This window comes from Leucopleurus acutus (assembly GCF_964270905.1).
Source record: "Leucopleurus acutus genome assembly, chromosome: 17".
In the NCBI taxonomy this organism is placed as follows: domain Eukaryota; kingdom Metazoa; phylum Chordata; class Mammalia; order Artiodactyla; family Delphinidae; genus Leucopleurus; species Leucopleurus acutus.
This window is the reverse complement of record NC_139159.1, coordinates 1,936,514-1,962,977: the sequence shown is the minus strand read 5'-3', so window position 1 is coordinate 1,962,977 and position 26,464 is coordinate 1,936,514. Positions and strand designations below refer to the sequence as shown.

At 40.6% G+C, this 26,464-nt stretch overlaps 1 protein-coding gene across 2 annotated transcripts in view; it reads right to left on the bottom strand.

Annotated features, from left to right (window-relative positions):
* Positions 1-26,464, bottom strand: part of SNTG1 (syntrophin gamma 1) — a gene marked incomplete at both ends in the record, with an annotated part of 204,184 nt that overhangs the window by 66,775 nt on the left and 110,945 nt on the right. For both annotated transcript variants that reach the window (XM_082858570.1, XM_082858571.1), the window contains one exon: positions 25,733-25,771. In XM_082858570.1, the coding sequence (XP_082714696.1) occupies positions 25,733-25,771 (39 nt within the window). The remainder of the gene's footprint in view (positions 1-25,732; positions 25,772-26,464) is intronic.

The window sequence follows — 26,464 nt, the reverse complement described above, 5'->3', positions numbered from 1 at the left end:
CCGGCTTTTCTCTGACAATTATAAAATACATCTGGGCCACCGTGATTCACAATTAAAGAGGAGAACTCCCTCTCTCTCTCTCCCTCTCTCCCTCTCCCTCTCCCTCTCTCCCTCTCCCTCTCCCTCTCCCTCTCCCTCTCCCTCTCCCTCTCCCTCTCCCTCTCCCTCTCTCCCTCTCCCTCTCCCTCTCTCCCTCTCCCCCTCTCCCCCTCTCCCTCTCCCTCTCCCTCTCCCTCTCCCTCTCCCTCTCTCCCTCTCCCTCTCCCTCTCCCTCTCTCTCTCTATATATATATACACATATATATACATACACATATATGTGTATAGTTCAGAATTCAAGAGGAGAACAACATATATACATATATGAATGCATATACACTGGTTTCCATGTGTACTTGTGAATTATGTACATACGTATTTGCCAAGAGATACAGCAGACATAAAGGCACGCAAAGATTCTGTGTAGAAAGGTAACAACATCAGCTGGTTGTAACCTGTGCCTTTTTCCTTTCCCCACTCCAAAACTGCAGTAATTTGTTCAAGCCTCTGTCATAAACATCTGCGAAACAGCAGTGAACTGAATACACAATGCAGTAGTACAACTTAGATTGCGCTTTGGAGGACTGAGAACTAAACCAGAAAAATGTAAAACATCTGTTATGCTATAGAGCAAGGGACTGCAAGGGAAATGAGGGAAATGAGTCAGGGAAGGGAAGACGGGAAGTGCTGCGAAGGGGCTGGCATTTCCCACAAGGTGACCGACCGCAGGGTCTCCCAGAGGGGACATTTGAGGACAGGTGTGCAGGAGCAGAGAATCCGCCACAGGGCAGAGCGTGGAGGCAGGGGGACCAGCAAGGCACCGCAGGAATGCAGGCGCCTGCAGGACCACCTGGGGGCTGAGAGGCCAGGCAGCTGAAGAGGATAGCTGATGATGAGATGAGATTGACCATGACCTCAGATACGCCCCCCGCGGGCCCCGGGGGACCCTGGCTTTACTGAAGGACTCATGGTGGAGATATTTTGGACGGTGGAGCTGAACTGAAAGTGCGTGTGCGTGTGTGCGCGCACGCATGTGGACAGAGACGCAGGAGCGTTAAGTGACAACTCAGCGGGAACAAGCTCGGTGCCTGTGTCTCCGCCTTTAGTAAGACGAAGAGTTGGGGAAGGAATGAGGCACCACTTGTAGGAACTACAGGATCCAACGATCCTGCACAGGAGACCCAGGGAGCAAAGGAGGTGAGGAGAATGCAGATTCAAAGGTGCAGGAAGAAGCGGTTTGCAGGTGACCTTGACTGGTCTCTGTGAACCCCTCCATGTTCAGAGTGGGAGGCTGACAGAGGAAGCAAAAGCCGGGGTGCAAACAGCACAAACCAAGACACCTCTCCGCAGGGAACGTCTCCCTGCCTGAGTCTAAATACCGTCCTCCTACGGCTGAGGTTTTCACAACACAAATTAATTAATCCATGTTTTAAATTAAATTTCAATACTTGCTTTTGTATTGCTGAATCAACATCTCAAGCAATTTGCCAAATCTCATTTTGGTGGTGAGATTAAAATGTGCCCAAACCCACAGTGACAGCACCCAGGACGTGTCATGATTGCAGCCACGGAAACAGCAGGACACGGCATGAGAACTGGTCATGAAAAGTGAAATCCCGTCTGTCACTTAATAAATACCTTTGCTGATAAATAAATATCTATGGAGAAAGGAAACTCTCATCAGAATGGTTGGTTGAAGAGGTTAAAAGTCTTAAGGCATCATTATAACCTAAAAGATTTGTTAATAGTTACAGGTTAGAAATATTCAGGCCTGGGGGTTTCATTGATGCTATATTTCAATATAAGTATTTCTTTAAATATGTATTACTGTAGCAGAGATGTAGTGGAATTTTGCTGTCAAAAATATGCATGCAAATAGGACATCATAGGTAGGATCGTAGAGGATTCTGTGGGGATCAACGGAACGTGTTTTAGTAGACTAAGCTAACGTGTATTTGAAATTAATATGGAAGCAATAAAATCAAATCACATTTCTTACAATCCATTTTAATTTCATTGCTATACTGACATTACAATTTTTTTCTACTACATAATTTCAGAGGAAAAAACCCAATAAGTTCCACATATACAAGAAGTTTATGAAGGGAATCAGATTACTAAAAATTTAGAGAGCTTATAGTGAGGCTTGGCCTAATTTCCTATTCTGATAAACACCAGTGACTACGGGACCATCGTGAAAATAAATAAGCCATTGAAATATAGAAATAGTTTTTTCTGAAAAGCGTTTTTGTCACTAACAGATATTTCATAACAGAACAATTAGTTTCTCCTTCTACAGGACTTTCAACTTGTATTTCCATTTAGTGTATTTTTAGTTTCTACGTTTGCATAAATAATACATTCTCCTTAATACCAGGCTGTAGTTAAGTTCTTACTCAACTGAAATGATGTTATAAAAACTCCAATAACTGAATAAATAAAAACCAAACAAGAGCAACAAGCATTTTTCAGCTTTTTGAGCAAAATCACGACCTTTTTTCTCTAACTTCAGTTAATCAAATCAATCATGAATACAGATCTGGACAGAGGTAATCTACACATAGAGTCAAAGTTTATGACTTTGTAGAAACCTGATACTATTTCACTGGGGCAGGAAAACTGCTGTTATAGCAAACCCCATCCTAAACCCTGATTCTAATTATCAAATAAATTCTCAGTGATGTAAAACTCTCTAAAGTGGAAAACTTGCGAGAGGCTTCTTCTGTTGCAAAGAATGTCTGCTGAGATGAACTACGGTTACTTCCTCTTCTGGAATGGAGGGGGTGTCCACAGAACCTCAAGAAGAGCTCAGCACCTGAGGAATAACTGCTTTCCTCCATCCTCTATGTATGTAAGGTGTTCTCCACTAAGACAGTGGAGGAGAGACATTTTCTGCCTCCTCCTGCTTCCACTGGGGCAGCCAATGTTTTATAAAAGATGTTGGAACTTCACTCCTTGCTTTTTCACTCAAAACTCATAGCAGAAGGCAGATGGGGAAACCCACGTTGCTACATGATGGCTCTGGATCTACATTTATTCATAAATAATTACATATTTGGTACTTTACACTGGTGCTTCATCTTCAGATACCAACACCTGCATTAGTTTCCTGTTGCAGGAATGTAAAAATTACTGCAAACTTGGTGGCTTTACACAGCACAAATTTGTTATATTACGGTTCTATTGGTCAGCAGTCTACAACCGTTCTCACGGAGCTGAAATCAAGATGTCAGCAGGCTGCATTCCCATTTCTTCACCTTTTCCAGCTTACAGAGGCTGCTTGCATTCCTTATCTCATGACGCCCTCCTCCATCCTCAAAGCCAGCACCTAGGCATCTCTGCCCTGCTTCCATGGTCACACAGTCCCTATAATTTCTTTCTCTCTCATTCACTCACCCGAGCCTGGAAAGGTTCTCTGCTTTTAAGGACTCGTGTGATTTCACTGGATAAACCAAGACGATACGGGACAATGTCTCCGTCGCAATATTCTCTACCAAAATTACGTCTGAAAAGCCCCCTTTTCCGTGTAAGGTAATATATTGACAGGTTCCAGGGATTAGGACACGACACCTCTTTGGCGGCCATTATTTTGCTTCTCATATTATTGGTGACATATTTTTTAAAGCAACGCAAAAATCAGTGTGTTGAGAAAATGTGCTCGAGAAACTTATCCTTGATACGTTAGTGTGGATTCAAGGAAATATTTCAAAGAGAATTACACTGTGATATTTTAAATTAATTCTTGCACCTTAAATACTTTAATTAGACAATAACTTAATATCTAGATAGAGAGTTATATTTGAATAATTCTTTGAAAAATTAAATAAACCCAACATTGATATGACTCATTTAAATACGTTAGCAAACAGTCCAAATTGATCCTGGGATGTTCTGTCACTTATCTTCCCTTGTCAAAAAGCTAAGGCATCCAATTCTGTGTCTTGCTTGGATCAGAGATAAAACAGGAGCCTGGCATTGACTAAAGACTGTACTAACTGCTGTGGTGAAATACAATTTATGAAACCTGTATTGTAAGCCTGTTTCTGCAATTCACTTGCCTCCTGACCTTGGGAAAGTCATTTAACCAAGACTGTATTTTAAGCTCCTCAAAAGTAAGAATGAATTATTTATATTGGGCCATTAAGACCTAACAAAGTTTAGCTTATAGACATAACAGAGAGAGAATGCATTGAACAAAATTAACCTTTTGAGGTCTTTCTCTGTGTAAAATGAGAAAACTAAACTCAAGGATTTATAAAGCCAACTCTAAATTAAAGACTTATAAACTTATGTTTACGGGGGGGAAGGGGGAGGGGGTAAACTGGGAGACTGGGATTGACATACACACACCACTATGTATAAAATGGATAACTAATAAGGACCTCCTGTATAGCACAGGGAACTCTGCTCCATACTCTGTAATGACCTATGTGGGAAAAGAATCTCAAAAAGAGTGGATATATGTATGACTGATTCACCTTGCTGCACACCTGAAACTAACACAAACCTTGTAAATCAATTGTATTCCAATAAAAAATAAAGCCTTTATAATTGTAATGAATATGACTGTATAATAAGAAACTTTTATTCATCGCAAGTCACCTGAGCCCACAGCAAGCAAGGATAACATGCTAAGATTTAGAGATGATTTTAGGAATGAAGTTGAAAAATACAGCAAGGTATCCAGAAGGGCCACGTATGCTAGGCTTCTTTTCAGGTAAGTAAGACCATGTGACTAGAACACCAGTGGGTTGGGGGCTGAGGTGATGGGGACCACTTCCAGGCTAGGCTCCTGTATCCTGCTCTTCCAACTGGATGCGTTTTGATACCAAGACCCTGGCAGGTGGCGGAGTTACAGGACGAGCTCCTGGATCACAGTGAGGAAAGAATTTGCCTGTCTGTTCAGAACACCTATCTTGGACTGTTAGTGAGAAAAAAATTAACCTTACATTGTGTTAGAGACATCACACTTTTGGTACTCTCTGTTATGGCGGCTCACTCACCCTAACTAATATAACGGTTAGAGAAATGAGTATTGTTATAATTAATTAATTATTTTCTCAACTGTTAAAAGCATTATTATAATTCTTTAAAATTGCTTTTATGATCTAATGGTAACGGGGGTCTATCTCAGGAACCAAGTATAGGTATCTCCTCAAAACTTAGTGTCTTACTTATGCAAATAGAAGACGATGACTACATTAGTTCTTCCTAAGATGTCATCAAGTCCTTATTGACCACCTAATCTTGCCAGACAACATAAAGGATATGGAAAATGAAGAGATTAATTCATGCAACTAGTACTACTTGAGTCTCCAGATTATCATGGGATCCTGTTCTAGGTGAGCATGCAGAAGTTTTAAGAGAATCCCTAAGCATCACTTAGAATTTTTGAAGGACTAATAAATCTATTAAAGAGAATAAAAGGTTTTTAAAAAGTGATGCTACCATGCTGCCCGATGGCCCATAGCTCTGCATAATGCCCTTCTCTTGGGTGTACGTAGGAAACGCTCTGCATGATGCCCTTCTCTTAGGTGTACGTAGGAAACGCTCTGCATAAAGCCCTTCTCTTAGGTGTACGTAGGAAACACTCTGCATAAAGCCCTTCTCTTTGGTGTACGTAGGAAACGCTCTGCATAAAGCCCTTCTCTTAGGTGTACGTTGGAAACGATGAATAGCATAGATGCCGCTTCCTTAATCATATGGTGACTTTTTATGGTGACGTTGAAGAGATATTGCATATGTAATTAAAGCCTCTAATCAGTTGAGTTTAATTTAATCAAAAGGAAAATGATCCTGGAGGAGCTGAATGAGGTAAGCCCTTTAAAGGAGATTGGAAACAGTAGGGACAATGCCCACTGGCCTTAAAGAAGCCAACCTGGTGGAGAGAACCATGTGCTAGGAATGGCGGGCAGCCTCTAGGGGCCGAGGGTCTCAGAGGACTCCAAGCCTCATGTGAGATAACAGTGGAGGCCAGAACCGTGACTGCAGCTTTGTGAGACCCGAGCAGAGGAGCTGTCAAAGCCAAGCTTGGACTCGTGACCAACAGAAACTGTGAGATGATAAGCGTGTGTTGTTTAATGTCACGACATGCACGGTCACTTGCTGTACCACAATGGAAAACTCACACAGATTTTTGTACCAGAAGTAGAGTTCTGCTTTAATAAATACCTAAAAGGTGGGAGCAGCTTGGAATTGAGAAGCAGTGGGTGGAAGCTGGAAAAGTATGGGGTGAAGCACAAGAGAGGGGGCCTGGATCACATCGTAAAAGCCTTCATCAACTGGAACTGACCGTCAGCAGAAATCTGAGCTTGGGGAAGCTATCTGCAGGCGAGCTCAGAAGAAAGTCAGGAACGTGTTACTGGAAACTGGAAGACAGTGTAGCAGCAGGAAGCTTGGTGAAACTTTCCTGCAGTTACGCGGAAGAAAAAACGTCAATCATTATGCATACCTGGTTACACACCTATGGAGATTTTCAGCAAAATGCTGAAGATGCTGCCTGGTTTCTTCTTGCCTCGAACATAAAATGTGAGAGGAGAGAAGGAAGGGCAGAACTTGGTGAAGAACAATCAGACATAACGAACCAGGGCTTGGCAATTCTGAATAGTCTCTGCCTCCCCAGATGCCCAAATACGATAAAAGTCGGGCGGCTCCTGAAACTTTAGCACAGAGGAAATCCTAGGTGTGTGATCTACAACCTTTCCCCCAGATCTCAGAAGGATCAAAACTTCTCGCGGAGGGTCCTTTCCAGGGATTAAGAATGTGCTCAGAGATCTCATCAGCTAAACTGGAGGGTTTCTAGGGGTCTTAAGGGTATTGTCTCCAGACACCTCAGCAGAAGGCTGAGAGAGACCTTCTCAGAAAGATCTGTGAAGTTAGCTTTTGTCCTGAAGAGTGAATGCTTTTGAGATCTATGAGAGCCCTAGGAATTACTAAGAAAGCTGTTTCAGCAGAAACACCACCAGCTTGGACCACAGAGGGACAGAGCGAATGCAGAATTAAAGGAGCCTCTTGGAATCCCTAAATTCTATTAGCAGGAAGCAGTTGATGAAATGCCTCAGGTGCAAACGTGGGTTTCCTTTCATGAAAAAGGAAAGAGTGATTCTGAGGATCCAGAGGGTGGAGTCAAGAGCGACAGAGCCTGCAGCACGCCCCATGCTAGAAAGCAAGGAGCATTTCTTCCCTTTTTGTCATTCTTCCTTATAAGACATTACGTGCACCCCCTTCTCATCTCCCAGGTGAACCAGGTACAGAGCTATTCACCGGATTTCTCCCCATAGTGCCTATAAATTTCCCCTCTTTAATGCTCAGCGCAGGGGAATTTCTGTAACTGTTGTCTGCCCCAGCACAAATCTAGTTGCTACAGGGGGACAGACTTGAGGCTGCAGCCGGAGGGCTGGGCAAGGCTGCCCCACCTGAAGGACAGCCGAGAACATCTGATGGTGCTCAATTCAGGAGGCTGCTCTTTAATCTGCTTCCCAGTCCTCTGCCTGGAACCGCATCTCAAATTCTCATTAACAGGGCTTCCCTGGTGGCGCAGTGGTTGAGAGTCCGCCTGCCGATGCAGGGGACATGGGTTTGTGCCCCGGTCCGGGAAGATCCCACATGCCGCGGAGCGGCTGGGCCCGTAAGCCATGGCCGCTGAGCCTGCGCGTACGGAGCCTGTGCTCCGCAACGGGAGAGGTCACAGCATCAAGAGGCCCGCGTACCACAAAAAAAACCACAAAAAACAAACAAAAAATTCTCATTAACAGGCAATCAACGTGTTTGCTGCTGAGGTGCATGGACTTCTTTCAGATCTAATTAATCACCCTTCTTCTACCAAAAAGCAATGTTTCTGTCAGCATCTCATCCTCACTGCAAACCGCTGTGAACCAGAAAGGGTGTGAGGTTTTGCAACAGCTCCTGAGTTCTCACGGGTGTATGGGTGCTGGCAGAAGTATATTCTTGGGACAGAGACAAAGGACTTTATCAACATGGCACAGCAAACACCAGGAGTATCCGCATATTTGTGTCAGATGTGTCTGCACACAATGGGTTGCATCACATGCGAGGATCCCTGACTTTAGGGAACCTGAATCTTTTATAATGGGCTGTAGGCACAACCGCCATTTGCTCTGGAGGGAGATATCATCTCTACCTTCCAAGACTTCCAAATGGAAGGTAAGAAAATCTTCCCTTGGTTCTGAGGGAAGCACTATCTCCATTTTCTAAGTCTGCTTTCTAGGTAAACACCCTTGAAAAAATAGCCTGAAACAAAATGTGTGCTCACAAGACCTGCAGAAATGCAAAAGGGCCAGAAAGAATGTCCCCCAAAGCACGGGCGCCCTTCCCATGATGCTCCTGCTGTGTCTTTTCCTTGATCTGGAAGATCTATTTCCATGAGTCTTCAAGGGAAACATGACATGAGCTGCAGCCCTTACTTTGAAGATGCATTTCCTTCACATGTCACTGGGTCCCTCTGATGCCTGACACAATGATCACTTTTCACTTGAAAATCACGTCTTCCTAGCCTTCATTAGTATAAAATGATTCCTTCCCTTGTAGATTTGTCCAGCCACACACGGTTCTTTTTACCTTGGAAGCTGTCCTACCTTGACCTCCGTAGACGCAAAGCCCCAGCACACACAGGCCACAGACAACTTGACTTGATACTCTCCTCTTTGACAATCGCCTACCTGCTTCACTCCACTAAGACCTTGCTTCTCATACCTAACTTTTGAATCCTTAGCTCACCCTCTGTGTTTATGTTTCAGCCCAGTTCTCGCTGACAACTCTCCTCTTCCCCAGCTCTGGTGCCTCAGTAGCGCCTGTCTGACTCAGATGGGCTTGCAGTCCTCCCACCTGGGACCCAGCCCGGGAGGACAGCTGCCACCCACCTCATCTGGGGCCTGCAAGTGAACACAAACGGCATCAGCCTCCGTCTGCTGTAAAACCACGATTGCTTTTTGAACATGACAGTCTTCTGCCTACTTTTAGCTTTGGGTTTGTATATATTTTACTGGTTTTACAATATTTGGCCCTGAGTTATTCATGATAGGAAGAGCACACCAAATATATTTCTCTTAAGCTAATAAAAGATAATAAAGTATAAGACATGATATTTATCATTTTATAACATATTCCCCCATTTCCGAAGCCTACATCTACTTTTTGCAGCTAGAAGGTAACTATAAATATAATTTAATGGACAGTTTTGCATTTTGAGCTGTTTTGTTCTTCAAGTGAAAAATACTGCAAAAATATACAACTAAACAGTGCAGTATTTCTGTTTGAAGTGAGCTTGTTTCAAAGTATTTCTTAATGACGAATCATTTAACATATTAGCCACATCATCTGGGTTATACTCTAAGGCTTCAAAGGCACTAGAAACGAGTCCAGTAGAACACAGTGGACGGGAGCATTGGGCTAGCGCCTATACCATAAACACCGGTAGGAAGGGAATTCTGGCAATAAAGCAGGTTTCTGCAGTGCGTGCACTATGGAGCATAGAGTCAATCCATTAAACCCCAAATGGGATGAATGATTCTCTTACAGGAACATCCTTGCTGTGCTTTTCTGTGGCACTAATCACTTAAATCTTCTTTCACATATCAGGGGAAAAGGATTATATAGTTTGGTCAATTAAGTCACCCTTAAGGAAGTGACAAAGGAAGCAAACTATAGCAGTTGTTCTATCCACGTATATTTAAAAACAAAAACATTTGCACCTACTGGGCTTGTCTTTACGTATCCTTTGCTAACTTCCCCTTTTAACATGTCATACCCCCTTGAGTACACTTTTTGGTTATGGGATTCAGAGTCACTCATTGTTATAATTTGATGCCGTCTACAAAATGTTAGAAACTGTTCCACAATATGGAAAGACTACTGCTTGGGCAACCGTACAAAGCGTGCTCTAGTTAAACTAGACTCATAATACAGTGGGCACCACGATGGGTGATTATGAAGAAAATGACGTTAAAGAAGATGTATTAACTTGCAAAGTATCTGTGTCCACTCACTTTACTACAAGGAAATAAAACTCTCTGGATTTCTCAGTGCTCCTGTAAAAAAGCCCTAGCTCCTGAGACAAGGAAACGTCTACAGAAAAAGACAAGAATGTTAGAATGCTTGTCTTTACTTTTACTAGAGACATTTTTCTTTCCATATACCTTGAGAATTAGAACCGGAGCCTTTTGTCTAGTTACTTGTTCTCATTGGAACTGAAAGGATAATAAACCTTGCTTTATCTCCCTGAGAGGCTGAAAGGTTACGGCCAGACAGTTGCCGGCTAAGGCCCCGGGTGCCAGGGAGACTGGGTGGCTCTCTCCCTGGACACATTCATTTCAAAGAGAAGGGGGCCCAGAGCTTGGAGACTCTGAGTCACGAAATTCAGAGACACCTGGGTTTATCTGGCCCTTGGATTGACATTTACATTTTAAAAGGTTAGGTGGAGACCCAGGGCTCTTTCCATCCTGCCTCAGAAAGACAGGTTGTCTCTGTCTCCTTCTAGCAGTTGGGGGCAGTGGTTTCACGGCCCTGTGTAAACAGAGAAGCGCGTTCTCCCCCATCTGTCTTCCGGGGCGTAGCTGCCACCAGGCGTTCTCATCGCATCCCCCGCAGCCTGGGTGCGGTCACTGACACTGATGTTGAAGAGCTGGTTGTGAGAATCAATGGAGAACTTTTCCCATGACCCAGGTGCCTCATGTTTCTGCAATATTAATATATATATATATAAAGCACATAACCAAAGCTGGTATATTTACTATGTGCCAGACATAAAGCTGAGCTATTTACACCTATTAAATCACATCATACTTTAAAACAACTGGTTTACAGATAAGGCAACTAGAAGACAGGGCTTAGGACAACCACCAAGGACACTCACCGGGTAAGAAGTGTGGAGATAAGAAGTTTGGTTGCAGAACCCCAAGCCCTTGGTAGATACCATGCGGCCCTTACTATCACACACGGTAATGGCCAGGATTTGGAGGCTCAAGACTGACAACTTCTGTCCTCTGGTCTCCTCTTGAAACCTTAAACTAAGTTAACTCCACCTTTCTCTCCCTTTCAAGGGGATTTAACCTCTGATATCCTTCCTTTATCACCCAAAGATACAGATACAGACATAAATGAAGATTTCAGGCCTCATCTTATATTTACAGTCTTGCATAGATTTATTTATCTGAAACGATGTAAATAATCTGAACCTTTCACAAATTCCTAGTTAGCTTTTATCATTTCTGATTTCTCACCGACAACAAGCCTAAGGGAAACTGAATCTTGAAAATAATTACAAAGTTATTCAGATATTAGAGAAAATCAACTGATCTATGAATTGAAAAAACAATCAGCTACTTCCCATGCTTGGGCCCTGGACTGGGTGGTGAGGTCACATGGAATAATAATATCAGAAGAGCTCAGATAGTTGTTTCCTTTGACACAGCAGCGAAGCCCATCAGACAGTATCGCTCCCTGGCATTTTTGGATGATGAAATGTGCCCATTACAGTATAGCATGCTAAAAAGCAGAGAGAATAAGGAAGCTGCAGTTCCTATGAGCACAGGTGATGGCCAATCAACGCGGCTGTGAAGGCAAAAATGAAGTGCTTGGTGTGGCTCTTACAAGGTGGGGAGAGCAGACCAGGGCTGAGACGAGGCTTCTGTGAGCAGGGAATTCGTTAAGCCTTCAGTCATTCTCTCAGCATACAGAGATGATGCATAGCATTGATGACACAGTTAAATAACTTCCCATCATAAGAGGCACACGGGATTATATTAGCAAACATGGCATCACACACACACACACACACACACACGCACAGAATTTTGCAATGTTTTTCTTTCCCTAACCAGAATGTTGCCTTAACTCTCTGGGTATGGTCAGTAAGGATTTGTTGTGTTACCACTGTTTCAGGAAAGTTTCTGTATGTCTGCTAGAGCTGTTTCCTCTGCTACAGGCTGGACCAGGAAAAATTCACTTCATTTAAAGGAACACCCATGGTATCTCTTTAAACTTAATAAAAGATAAGGGAGATGATGAACAGACACTCTCATTTCAAGATAAAGAATATGTAATTTGATTGCAATCAAAATTTAAATTGTGATGAAAATTTGCATGAATTAGAGAAATTAAAAGAAAACCCATCTCCCCTGTATAACAAGAAAAGTAGGTAAATCTAAAGACCACAGGGAAGATGGTAAAGCAAGAGGGAGGAAGAAACAGCTGGTTTATCCCAGAAGAGAAATGGAAAAGACATTACTTCACAGAAATGAAGACGGAATTGAAACATACTGTCAAAATAGGCACGGCCAACAACTCAACTAGGAGTGGGGGACAGGACTGAGAAAATGGGAGAAATAAAGTAGAAATGGATGAAGAATATAAAAGATTCAGTAGAAAATGGCAAGTATGGAGAAGAAGTAAAGGACACTCAATATGGACACCATTAGTGACCCTGAATAAGAGAAGCACAAGCAAGAGGAAAAAAATATAAAGATATATTTAAAGAAAAGTTTGCAAAATGTACAATGATTTGAATCTACCAGTTAAATAGACACACTGTGTTCCAGGAATAATTGCACCGGAAGAGTCCATCCTGAGGCCTAAGTTGATAAGCTACTAAACTTCAAAGAAAACGAGAGGATCTTTCCGTCCACTTGGCCAGGTCAGTGAAGAAGCCTCCTTAGGGAAAGAAAAACCAATTTAGCCTCAGTCAGATATTAGAGAAAATCAACTGATCTATGAATTGAAAAAACTGAAAAATTTAACCCAAGAAGACGGTGGGGTAGTGCTCTGACAGAAACAAAAGATGTGAACTTTCTGCCGCTACCAACATGCTATTCAAGAATAAAGGGTGCAGTTTAAAAATTCTGAACATGTACAAACACATGGAAAAATTATTCCCCAGAGAGTTTCCTATAGAAAATACAAGAAGGTAACTTTCTGCCTGCCAGAGAAATGAGATGAACAGAAAAAGCAAACATAGATGGTGCTGGGTCTGTAGAAAACCAGACTAAAACTGAATTGGCAGTTACTGTTACAAAAGAGGATTTAAATGTTGAAAGTGAAAAAAAATGAAATGAAAATGGATAAGAATAGTTGGCAGTGGTTGGGGAAAGGGGACCACCCGTAGTGTAATTACGCTAATTTCATCATCTGCTATAACCAGTTATCAAAACATGTCATTTAGTGCTAAAAATCAAGTACTTATGAAATAAATATACTAAAAATATAAAGTAATTTACTGAAGAAGGGTCATGAAGAAAAGGAAAAGTAGGACGTGTATGCATTCTCTTATTTTTCAAATTAGGGATTATATAGCTCATATCTAGTGAAAGGGAGAATGACTGCAAATTAGAGGATTATAGTAAGGTAGACCTTTCTCAGCTAAAAGTAGGAACAGGCAGGGAGTATTAAATAATACAATTTATTTATTAAAACCAATAAAAATATGACTGTAGAATTAAATCTCACATCTCTTATTTATTTATTTTTTTTGGCGGTACACGGGCCTCTCACTGTTGTGGCCTCTCCCGTTGCGGAGCACAGGCTCCGGACGTGCAGGCTCAGTGGCCGTGGCTCGCAGGCCCAGCCGCTCTGCGCATGTGGGATCTTCCCGGACCGGGGCATGAACCCGCGTCCCCTGCATCAGCAGGCGGACTCTCAACCACTGCGCCACCAGGGAAGCCCACATCTCTTATTTTAATTACTATAAATGAAGTAAATTTATCTATTAAAAGAAGATGTCTGCCATATTAGTTCACTAAGCAAAACAACACTATGTAACATGTACAAAAACTATGTAAAAAAATGATTTAAGAAAGTTGTAAATAAAAAGATGAGCAAAGGCAGACATGCCAGCCGGAAGGAATGAGATATCAGAAACGAAATATAAAATACCTGCTTATATCAGAAAAAAGTGGAAAAGGGGGAAAAAGTATCATGTGAGGCTGACAGGCACTTCAGAATAATAAAATGTGTAATCTATCACAAATAACAAATAAGAAAACATCAACATCAATAATGGGAAATAACGGGAACGATGAGAAGAAATAAACTGACGCTTTGATTTACATTTTCTTTCCATGGCAGATCGAGTGGATAAAACCCAAGTAACAACATAGGAGATTGTGTCCTTTCTTCCACTCCAGGAACACGTTTTGCTAGATTTCAGTTGTGTAAACTTCACTTGCATTGCTGCCTGTCACCTACTTCGACATGCAGCCAATAACGGCCCATAACTAATACTCTCAGCGAACTTGTGAAATACTTTGACAAATTGACACAGAATATATAGTAAAAGGAGGTTGCTGTGCAAAGGAAATCCGACACACAGAATTCTTGTGAGTGTGGGAATGCTCAGATGTATCTCTAGGAAGTTCCTGGATCTAGAAGAATAACCTGGAACAGTGTGTGCTCTCACACAGGCAAGCCTGGGTTTGAATTCTGGTATCAGAAGAGACATTGAACAACGAGGTGACCGTCTGAAAATGCGTACTGGCTAAAGGGAGTGTTTGGACTCCACTGCCACAGTGACACTCGGAAGAGGGAAGATAGGAGGCGTCTGTTTTCTAAAAGAAGGTTTAAAAAATAACTAATACACGCGTACTCCTATCCCCATCCTAGCTATAAGAATCATATCTAAACATACAAGAACACCCTGGTGACTTTTAACAATTTTATGGCTAATCTGGATGAAAGCAGAAAATATTCTAATCAAAATGCAGTGGCAGAAAGTTGGGAATATCAGCTAATACACTGGAGTGGAGAAGCAGATACAAGTACTTTCTGTCAGACGGAAACAAACCAATGGAATTTAAGACAATTAAATGTGAAAGTATTCACTTACTCTTAAAATGTTCACTACATGAGTACGGGTAGGGTAATCTATGATGGCAACAGTTTTGAAAAAAATAAGTAGTTGCCTGAAAGATTAATATAAGTAGATGATTTGATGTAAGTGTCAGAAGTGTTGACTTCATTCTCCACCATGTTCATTAAATACAATGCTTACAACAAGGGGAGTAACAGACCTCTTGTGATCTGTGTGGTCTGCTATATTTGAAACAATGAATGCTAAGTAATTTAGATGGATTCACATTTCTGGGGTCCAGTACTTAGTCATGTCAGTAACTGTAATTCTGCTCAAAATCCTTTACCTCCATGACGTTGGGGTCCCCCCCATCTGCAAGGTGGGGTCAGAGAACTTAACACTTACGTGTGACGTGGGATTAAATAGGATAAGTTAAGAGCTTAGGAATAGACCATGGTTATTGTCATTATTCTGGAATCATAGTTTAATAGGGAAATGGGTCAATTAAAGTATGCTCCGAAAAGTTCAACAAAAATGTTGAAGATTCTGGAAAGCAAGTGGCAAATTAAACAGCTAAAGAAACTGAGTATGTTTAGGTCATAGAAGAAAAGACCTAGAGGAAGAAATATGTCTTTGATTATATGAAAGTCTCCACATGGAAGAGAGAGAAACCTTCGTGTCCTCCAGAGGACACCATGGTGTCACTGAGTAGACAGTGCCTGGAACATGACTTCCTGTCATTTTAAGGAAACTTTTAAATAATGCACTTTGTGAATAGAAACGGCTAACTTACAAATAAAGGGAGCTAGGTGTGAAATAAGTCTCGTTAGCTAGAAATAGAGGATCAGGTTACACAACACAGAAGGTCTTCCTCAGGACTAGAATCCGATAGCTCAATAAGGTGGCATCAATACTGCTTCGGACGACTTAAGCTCAAAACTGTTAAACTGGGCTTTCCTGGTGGCGCAGTGGTTGAGAATCTGCCTGCTAATGCAGGGGACACGGGTTCGAGCCCTGGTCTGGGAGGATTCCACATGCTGCGGAGCAACTAGGCCCGTGAGCCACAACTACTGAGCCTGCGCGTCTGGAGCCTGTGCTCCGCAACAAGAGAGGCCGCGATAGCGAGAGGCCCGCACACCGCGATGAAGAGTGGCCCCCGCTCGCCACAACTAGAGAGAGTCCTCGCACAGAAACGAAGACCCAACACAGCAAAAATAAAATAAATAAATAATAAACTCCTACCCCCAACATCTTCTTAAAAAAAACCAAAAAATGATTAAACTTTCTAAGAATAAGTACTACCATGATAACTCTCCTAACTGGCCTTCACCTCATTCTCTGAGAGAATTTCAAGTATCACATTCCCTCTCCCAGACTTAAAATGACCTCCAGGGCCATTTTGCTCATCCTAGAGAAGCTGACCAGTTGATATGTAGCCAGAGTGACCCTGAGAAGAAACAGAAATTCTTGATACATGAGCAGATGAAACATTCCTTTAGAGCTGCAAAACAGAGTTATCAAGGCTACTTGCTATTATTGGCGAAGAGAAGTGGTTTCCTGCCAGAGGTGAGGAACTCGATCATCACACAAAAGGAGAGAAAATACATCGATTCTAGTGTGAGGCACTGAAATTCAAATGGCAACAGCTTCCACACTAACGTGGCTGCAGGGCGATACTTTTATAACAAATGTTGGGGACAGTTCGGTGAGATATAACCATATATATATATACTTATAACCATGAACATCATTACTGACTCAGTATTTCTACTGTTAGCAATTTTCTAAGGAAATTATCAGAGATTCATATGAACAAGCACACACAAGGCTACTTATTGAATCAATGTTTGGGAGGGTGAAATAGAAAAATTAATTTATATTAATAGAAGATTGCACCTACATACTTTGATAGAACCACTGAAAATGAGATTTTTGAAAGAATATAGGAAAAGCTCACAATAAGGCAATTGACTATAATTTTTAAAGTTATGAGAAAAATAAAATCTCAAGTAAATATTACATAATGTATGATATATACACAAAATGCATATTAATTTTTTAAACATGATAAGATCTGTATGTTGAGATTATGAGACCCATATTTCTTCTTTCTCTTTTGAAGTATTTTTTAATTTCTCATAGTGAAAACATTTATTTTTAAATAATTACATAAACATTATTTTAAGTATTTCTTTTCATAGAGAGAAAAATTGTGAAAAGCTGGTATATATTTTTATGTTAAAATGATGTGGGGCTTCCCTGGTGGCGCAGTGGTTGGGAGTCCGCCTGCCGATGCAGGGGACAGGGGTTCGTGCCCCGGTCCTGGAAGATCCCACATGCCGCGGAGCGGCTGGGCCCGTGAGCCATGGCCGCTGAGCCTGTGCGTCCGGAGCCTGTGCTCCACAGTGGGAGAGGCCACAACAGTGAGAGGCCCGCGAACCAAAAAAAAAAAAAAAAAGAAAAATGATGTGAAGAATGGCAGCTTGTGAAAATTCTGAAAGTGTTTGTGTGGAGCAGAAGGGGGCAACTCCAGGACACATACAAAGGAAACTGCATCTCTTGATACTATATTGAATATTCTCTTTTATGTTCTGTAACTTCATGCTTATGAGATACTCAGATGTTTTAATACAATCAAATTGTATCTAAAGAGGAAATAAGTTATTGGAAGCCTAAAATAATTGTAATTTAATTTTTATTAAAGTTCAGATAGGATTCCACGCTACAAGTTAGAGGATTCAAAAGCATTTTGGGGAATGCAGAGCATTGGGTAAACAAATAACTTTTAACAATGAGATGAAAGTGAATACTTACATAGAAGTTATCAAAAATTTTGACTTAAATTTGTGCTTATTCTCTATTAGTTCTATTTACTACTAACAACAAAAACCTTGAAATGTTTGATTTAATAATTCTAAGGATTATTGAATTGTAAACCTTGGATTATAAATGTTGTTACAGGACACTGTATTTTCGGGGATTTAAAATCTATTGTAGGAACGGTATGTGTTTACTTAAAGCTGTATGGGAAGCTTGCCAGTTATTGTCTTGTTAAACCTAACTCACTGACCAGAACCTCACTGCCTTACTTTATGGCACCAAAGAGATGTAAATTACACTGAAGTTGCTCTTAAACTTATGATTACAGGTTATGAAATGCATTCTCTAACAAATATTAAAATTTATACTTTTTTCAATTCCAGTGAAAACAACCTAACCTTACATTTTAAAGAACATTTAGAGAACAGAAAAACAACAGAGAAAGCCACCAAAGCCTACAGTTGGTTCTTCCAAAAGATTGACATAACTGACAAGTACGTGCTATAGTGCTGAAGCAAAAAGAGAGAAGATTCAAATAAGTTAATCAGAAATGAAACGGGGCTGTTACTACCGATTTGACAGAAATAAGAAGATTTGTAACAGAGTGCCATAAATAATTGTAGGCGGGTACATTGGATAACGTAGGTTAAATGGGTAATCCCTAGAAACACACAAACTGCCAGCACTGGATCGTGAAGAAACAGAAAATCTGAAGAGACGTGTAAATAGTAAGGAGACTGAATCGGGAATCAAAACCTCCCCAAAGAGACAAGTTCAAGACAAGATGGCTTCACTGGTGAATCCTACGTAAGATTTAAAAAACATGAGCACCAATCTCTCTCGAATTCTTCCAAAAAATTGCAGAGGAGGGAATACCTCCATTCTATGACGATAGCATTACTCCGATATGAAAGCCAGATAAAGAACCTATAAAAAAAAGAAAACTAAATACTGATACTTTGATGAATTACAGATGTAAAAATCCTCAACAGACTACTAGCAAACAGAATTCAGCATCGCATCAGACCTACCTGTGAGGCTGCTTCCTGCTACCTCCATGAAAACCGTAGTGATTTTTTTCCACCTTTTCACTCACATGTTTAACACTTGATATCTAGTTAAAATCCTGTACATTAAATCCTCTCTGTTCAAATAACTGGAGTGGCTTCTGCCTCTTGATTGAACTCTAAATGATGCTTTCTTGTAAAGACTTTGCTGTTATTCAGAGTGAATGGAAGCTATTGGCGAGTTCTTGTGAAAGGAGGATTTCTCATCTCTCTACCCCCAATGAGTGATCTGACATACATCAGAAACCACTTTTCAAGTCCCTATAAAAGGTTTAGCAGAAGAGCTTCTCCACATGGAAACCCGAAGATGTTTTAATTGAACTGCCTTAAATCGTCAGAAAAAAAAGCTAACAAGGGTTTATTTCTGTTTTCCTTCTTCCAGCCACAGCTGCATCTGTTCCAGATCCCCTTTCCTTCTAATGTATTATCATAGAATATTGAATATTTATTAACTTCTAAATATACTACATCATTTTATCTAGAGGAAAACTTCTCCCCAACATCTCTATTTATCTTTAAACATTACATTACCATAATTCTTTAAGCTTTTTATTAAGTACTAATTTTTTGTTATATTTTACATATGCTTTGAAACATGTACTGCATTTATTGTTTTGCTCATGGAACAAAATATACTATTATACAGAGTGTAAGAAATACAAATCATTTTCATTTAAAAAAACCTTAGTTTCTGTCATTACAACAAATCCATATTAAGCATGTCCATTTTATTTATTCTCCTAAATCTGCCTGTTGTTTAAACTGTGATTAAAATTAACTCATGCCTCAGTACGTAGGATCATGTAACTAAAATGCAAATTTCAGTATAGGTCATTGCGCATTGCATAGTGAAAAATAACTACATGTGCTGTCATGACATTCTACTATACGTCAATTTGTTAGAATATACTTTGAGGCTGGCCTGACAAACTAATTCTCCCTCTAGATTTATAACTCATTTTTGAGGATGAAATCAAAGTTAATGAACCAGAAAAGTTTCCACATTTGGTGAAAAAAAATTTTCTTGATTCCTTGCTATGGAAATGGCATGAGGCTCCTGCTATGAGAACTGTAGGCATTCTAATCTAGAGAGAATGGATCTCCTTCAAATTCAATAATATCAAGTGCTGCTTTTCTGTAGTATTTCAGAAATACATTGGCATTTTTTCAAAACATAATTAAGACAAAATTTACTTAAAACTGTAAGAATTGCTATGTCACAAAAAATCATCTAGATTTTCTTATTTTTGTGTAATAAGTTATATGTAATACGTGATTATTTTTGTCTTATTTTAAAAATTATTTTTAGAACTTAAAAAAAATTTTTAATTTTATTTTTGGCTGCATTGGGTCTTCATTGCTGTGTGTGGGCTTTCTCTAGTTGTGGTGAGCGGGGGCTACTCTTTGTTGCAGTGCGTGGGCTTCTCATTGTGGTGGCTTCTCTTGTTGAGGAGCACGGGCTCTAGGCACATGGGCTTCAGTAGTTGTGGCACGTGGGCTCAGTAGTTGTGGCACGTGGGCTCAGTAATTGTGGCTCGCGAGCTCTAGAGTGCAGCCTCAGTAGTTGTGGCGCACAGGCTTAGTTGCTCTGTGGCATGTGGGATCTTCCTAGAACAGGGCTCGAACCCGTGTCCCCTGCATTGGCAGGCGGTTTCTTAACCACTGTGCCACCAGGGAAGTCCTTCAAGTTTTTAATGTTAATAAATAATATCTACTTTTAAGTTAATAAATAATATCTATACAAATGTTCATTAAAAATAAGTCAAACATACAGAATATGTAAAATAAAACATGAAAATTGGATCTTCACTCTCCTCTAGATCTTCACCCTTCTCTGGAGACATTCGGGGGTAACCATCTCGTAGAAATCATCCTAAACCTTTAAAAGAAATGTTTGCACATAGGCCTAAAAAAGCCCCAGCAGATGGATTCATTGTGTGGGTGAGTGTTTTTTTTTTGAACCTTAATTTCTGTACATGTAGACCTATTTGAGTATAGTGGTATTATAATCTACAGAGTGACTGTAACAAATTTATGTAATCATTTCTATATTGGTGGGACAATTGTCTTTATCTTTCTATTACATGTAAATTTTTTTCTGCTAACATCCTTTAAAAAAGAACGTTGAGCCCAATGAAATGTGCAATTTAAATTTTGGTACTTAATATAAAACTGCCCTCCAAAAATTTTGTAACCATTCATACTCTCACCAAGAGTATTATATGAGAATGTCTGAAGATTTAAATGTATTAAAGGTTTTTATAAACATTAATACATCAATTACATCTAATTGATGATATCTGTACTTCACAAAATATCTGTATTCACCAATTCATTAAGATATGGAGAATATAGCTAAAATTTAGCTTTGTACATTTTCTGTCTTCTTATGTATTTGCCTGACCATAATGAAATCATAAGCAATTGAATTCACACTATTTCATCTGCATTTTCAAATACATATTGCAATTTATCAATGTCCTCTACAAGGGATACATTCTCGGTAATGAATACAGGAGCTCAGGGAAGTTATTCTTTTCTTTTGTTGCAAGAGACTCCTTTCGTCTGTTCTAAATCTCAAAATCAAGGCAACATAAACTCAGGACATTGTGAGCCGTCCACACTGCCCTGCAGTTCTGCCCTCACCACAGGCTTAGCTTCAGCCAAGCCTTTCTTAACGCTTCCAGACTCAGAAAGCACACATTGGAATCACGCTAGACCAACACTCTGAGAGTGGCCTGAGACTTTGCAACGGTTCTCTCATTACCACCGAACACCCACCCTAGACTCATCTTGCACTTGAATTTTGATGAAGACATGGCTCCCATTTCCCCAGTTTTGAAACAGGCCTCTTCCCTGTATTAAGTGCTCAAGAGCAGCCTCGGAAGCCTTAGCAACCTTGCCGGTGTTTTCCTCCTCTGCACTAGGCTTTCTGACATCACGCTGACTGTTGTTTCAACCTCTCCAGAAAGTGAGCTCTGAGCCTACGTCACTTGCATTTATGAGCCACATCTGATCCAAGTTACCCGCATCTCCGTGTGCAACTGAGACCCTCACGGGGGCCTGGAGTCACTGACCATGACTCACTGCTCTGATGCCCTCCTGGACACCCTTGTAGAGAAGGTTAGGAGTCTTGGCTTCGTGCTCAGTTAACACAGAGGACGAGTCATATTCATACAACGAGGCGCAGACAACAGATCCCATTCAATGTCACAGACATCCTCACAGACGGTGCGGCGGGCAATGTCACTGTGCGTCCAACGTAGGTTTACAGACAGACGCTTTACCAGGTTCTTGCGCATCTTCTTGAGGTGCTGTATTCTTGTACAATAACGTGTATATTTCACCCTTTATTAAAGATAGTGGCTACTTATTCCCTGCTCTTCACTTTGCCATTGGCACCTAATGAACTTTCGTGGAGAGTCTTCCAGACAGGTGCCAGGTGAGGCAGCTCACCCTCTTGAAGGCGGGTCACTATCGCACTGACGGGACGTGCAGGCTGCTTCGGCTCGCTCGGGGGCGTGGCTCTGGTTGTCCTCATCAGGCTCCGGGGCTGGCGTGGTTCTTTATCTCAAGACGTATGGACACGCTTAGCCACCGTCTCTCTTCACACGCCGCCTCTCACACGTTGTTTCCAGTCTTTCTGCAGAACGTCCCTTTTTTGGAGCTTCTCATTCTAAACTTCAACCCTTACATTATCTTTCATAGTCTCACCCCTTTCTGTATGTGCTGCATTCTGATGATACTCTCAGATGTGCTATTTCCAATTACATATTTTATCTTCATTTGTATCTGTGCTATTATTCAATTGGTTAATTGATTATAATGTCAAATATACTCATATTTTGTTCATTTTTGAACTTCTGTGGGGTTCTTTTGCAAATCCACATTTTTGGACACCATCTCCTGTTCTGGACTTACAGTTTCCACTCCCTTATTTTTTAAAAAAACACAACACATGATAAGTAAAAATAGCTGTGGACTGTTCTTTAATGTCCACACTATGCTTTCCCTTCTAATGGTTTATTTGCTCATATGGTTTACACGTCTGATTAAAATCTCTTCTTCCGTGAGGTGGTCTTACTGAGAGTCTCATGCCCCCTGGAATGTGAGGGTGTCCCTGAAGAGCTCGTCCCCAGCACTGGCCCCTGCTGTGCACAGTGACGTTTTCCAGTTCCAGATCCCTTTGTGTTTTGCTTTTATTTTAATTTCTCTGGTTGGGGTACACGTATCACACGGGCGGCACAAAATCAAAACCAAATCCCATAGGAAGCAGAAGAGTTCTGTTCTAATGTATCTTGGATGATGTCTTTTTGGTTTTGTTTGAGACCTAGAGTATCACAGATATGAGGGGACTTAAATACTTTAACATTATGTCTGAGTTATTTAATAAAAAGCATATGTATAAACATACATATTTATATCAAATCTGAGCTTCAGAGAACACTACATGAAAATTAAGTTAGGAAGAAGTTTGAGATGAAAGCAACTAGTCCAAGGTAAGAGTCCTGTCTGAGTGCTAAATCTGGATGAGAAATGAGATTATGTATGATTTTCATTTTTATTCCTTAACATGGCTCAGATTTTAAGTAGAGGATGTACCTTGATCTCCTAATGCATCGCTCTCACACTGTGCAGGTGAGTTTTTCCTGTTATGCATATACATGAATGTCGAACTATAAACTAATCCTATTTCCTGAAAGACTTCATTAACGTGGTGGAAAGTAGTGAGGGAAAAATCTGTTAACTCCCGCTTTCAGTTATTAAAGTGCCAAGAAGAATTCACTATAATTTCATAATTGTGAGATACTAAGATATTTGAAATAAAATTTCACTATAATAATAATATCAAAAGGCTAGCAAATAAAAACCCATAAATGCTTATGCTTATCTGTGTTTATTATGTATGAGTTAGAATATTAAACAGGTTTTATTATGATTTGTTCTATATGCAAGCTTTTTCAGATTCTTATGACTTCGCTCCGTGTTATTCAAAACCTAGATACATGCAGAGGTGGCGAGGACTGTCCCAAGTCACTGAAGGGCGTGTGTAGGAAGTGTTCCATGTCGTTGCCATCATAAATAAAGCATAGCTCTGGCGTAGTCAGGGTTATGAAATATTCACAGTAATTAAATTACACTAAATATTAATACTTCAGGACTTCCCTGGTGGCGCAGTGGTTGAGAGTCTGCCTGCCGATGCAGGGGACGCGGGTTCGTGCCCCGGTCCGAGAAGATCCCACATGCCGTGGAGCGGCTGGGCCCGTGAGCCATAGCCGCTGAGCCTGCGCGTCTGGAGCCTGTGCTCCGCAGCGGGAGAGGCCACAACAGTGAGAGGCCCGCGAACCGCAAAACACAAAACAAAACAAAAAACACTTCACATGTTTAGGGTCTAAAGGGCAAGGGAAGTGATAACACAAATATTAGAGTCATTTTTAAGGAAATATTCTTCATTCATATTTTTGGCAAGGATTCCCCAAATGAGTAGGTCTACATTTTCATATATCTGTGACTATGAAACGACCCTGTCTAGTCCTGGGCCTGGCACTCTTCCCTCACGGCTGAGGCTTCTATTTGAATAATTTATCCTTAATGACTTTTCCCCTCTGCTTTGGCCCTGCGAAACTGTTAAACTGTTTTTCCCAGATGTCACCTGTGCACTCCCAGCCTCAGAATCACCTGGGACGGGATGGGAGCAACAAAGCCAGTTTCCCAGGCATCATCCCGGAGCTAGTGCATCAGATGCTCTGGGCTGGAGCCTGGTCTCTGCGCTGTGAACAAGGCCCCAAACACACCCATACTGCTGTGTGTCTTCCCAGAGCACCGGCTGGCTCAGGCGCGGGGCCCGAGGAGGCGTGCCGGGTACCCGGGGCCACACCAAGGGGAAGACAGGTCAGAGCTGTAGGCGCAGCGCGCTCTCCAAGGCTCTGACACTCCTAGCTCGGTCACCCGTGGCTCTGCGGGCGGCCTGGGCATCGTTAATGATACAACTTATACCAGAACATAAATTCTCTACTGCAAAGAACACACTTAAACACTTAATACACTAATGAAAATAATGGCACATATTAAGAAATTTACATTCGTTATCATTTACTTTTCAAAAATAAACATGTGAGATAGTTAGACTTACACAAATGCTACAGATGAGGGAGCTGAGGCTTAGGTAAGAAAAGCAACCTAGTTGTGACAAGCCGAAGATTATTTTTAAAATTTTACCATGGAAATTAACTTGCGCCGGGTGTACCATCTATGAATCAATATCGCAGGTGTTTAGATTTTGATCAGTGGTTGCAAACTGAGGTTGATGTCAAGTGTCAGACGTCTGTGTCCAGCCATGGGTTCCCTGCCACTGTCACACATGCCAGACAGGGTGACTCTGAGTCCACAAGCTGAACCTGCGCTTCCTTTTCTTATTCTGATTAATGCTTATATTATGTTTACGGAAGCAATGAAAGTTAAGTTTAGCAAAATAAAATTATAAGTGGAACCAGTTATTTTTATAATCAATTATTTTATTCTAACATCAATTATTAGTCCAGTAAGTCAACTAAATTCTTAGCTTGATTAATCGGACATTATTTTCATTCCACACATTAATTTAGCCTCATTTTCAACACTACCAGCCAATTTTGAAAATTCCCTTTAACTTTTAGGTCAATTAAACATAGGTCTCCCAAATGTTTAAGATACAGTAAAACTGTCTTATGTAAACAGCTGTCAAAGTTCTTCAGCACTGCGTTCAGATAAATACCATTGTTTTGTCAAAATAGTTTTGACTTAATTCACTTAGCTCAAAAGCTTTTCTTATTAGTATGATTAGAAAAACCAGGTATATTATATAATATGAAAGAAATCTAATAAATTATGTATTTTCCTGAAGATGGCAAATGACAGTACCAATTATTTCCACATAAAAGTAAATGCAATCAAGATTATCTTCTATTAACGTAATAGATAAAATGAAAGAAACCTACGACTCGGCTTTGCGAGTGTTTCTCCATCTTACCTGCTGGTTTACAGGGAAGTTTCTGTTGATTTTTCTAATCTGTAATAATAAATAAACAATAAAAGTGAGAACACAAGATCCCCCAAATTTTATGAGAATCTATTTTTAGTGAGTTTATGTAAACTGATACTTACGTTGACTTACTAAAATCATTGCATATCTAACACGAATTGCGAACTTTTTTTATATTTTGACTATCAAAATTATCCCAAATTTCATATAGAAACATTTTGGAAAGATTTCCATCTCATAATTTTCTCTTTATGAGAAATGAAAAGCCTATGTTTCCATAAAATGTTAAGTGAGAATCTGCTGAGAATAAGGAGTACCTTTGCCGCGCAGCATGCGGGATCTTAGTTCCCCAACCAGGGATCGAACCTGTGCCCCCTGCAGTGGAAGCACAGAGTCTCAACCACTGGACCGCCAGGGAAGGCCCTAGAGTAACTTTTTATAATTTATTTTTTCACTTTGAAATCATATTATACTCTATCTGTTTTAACACTTAAGAGAACAGAAGAAATGGAATATTCAAACACTAAAGGATAATGTACATGTACCGAAATAGTTTTAGTCAGGACCTCAAATAAAATAAACATTTACTTTAAGACAATTTATTGGCACGTCATAAGAATTTAAAATAAGTCTTCAGAGAAAGAGTTTCCTCTGTATTAAGTCATGTAAACAAACTTTAAAAGCCAAATGAAAATGAGTATCAGATTTAGACAAATGACC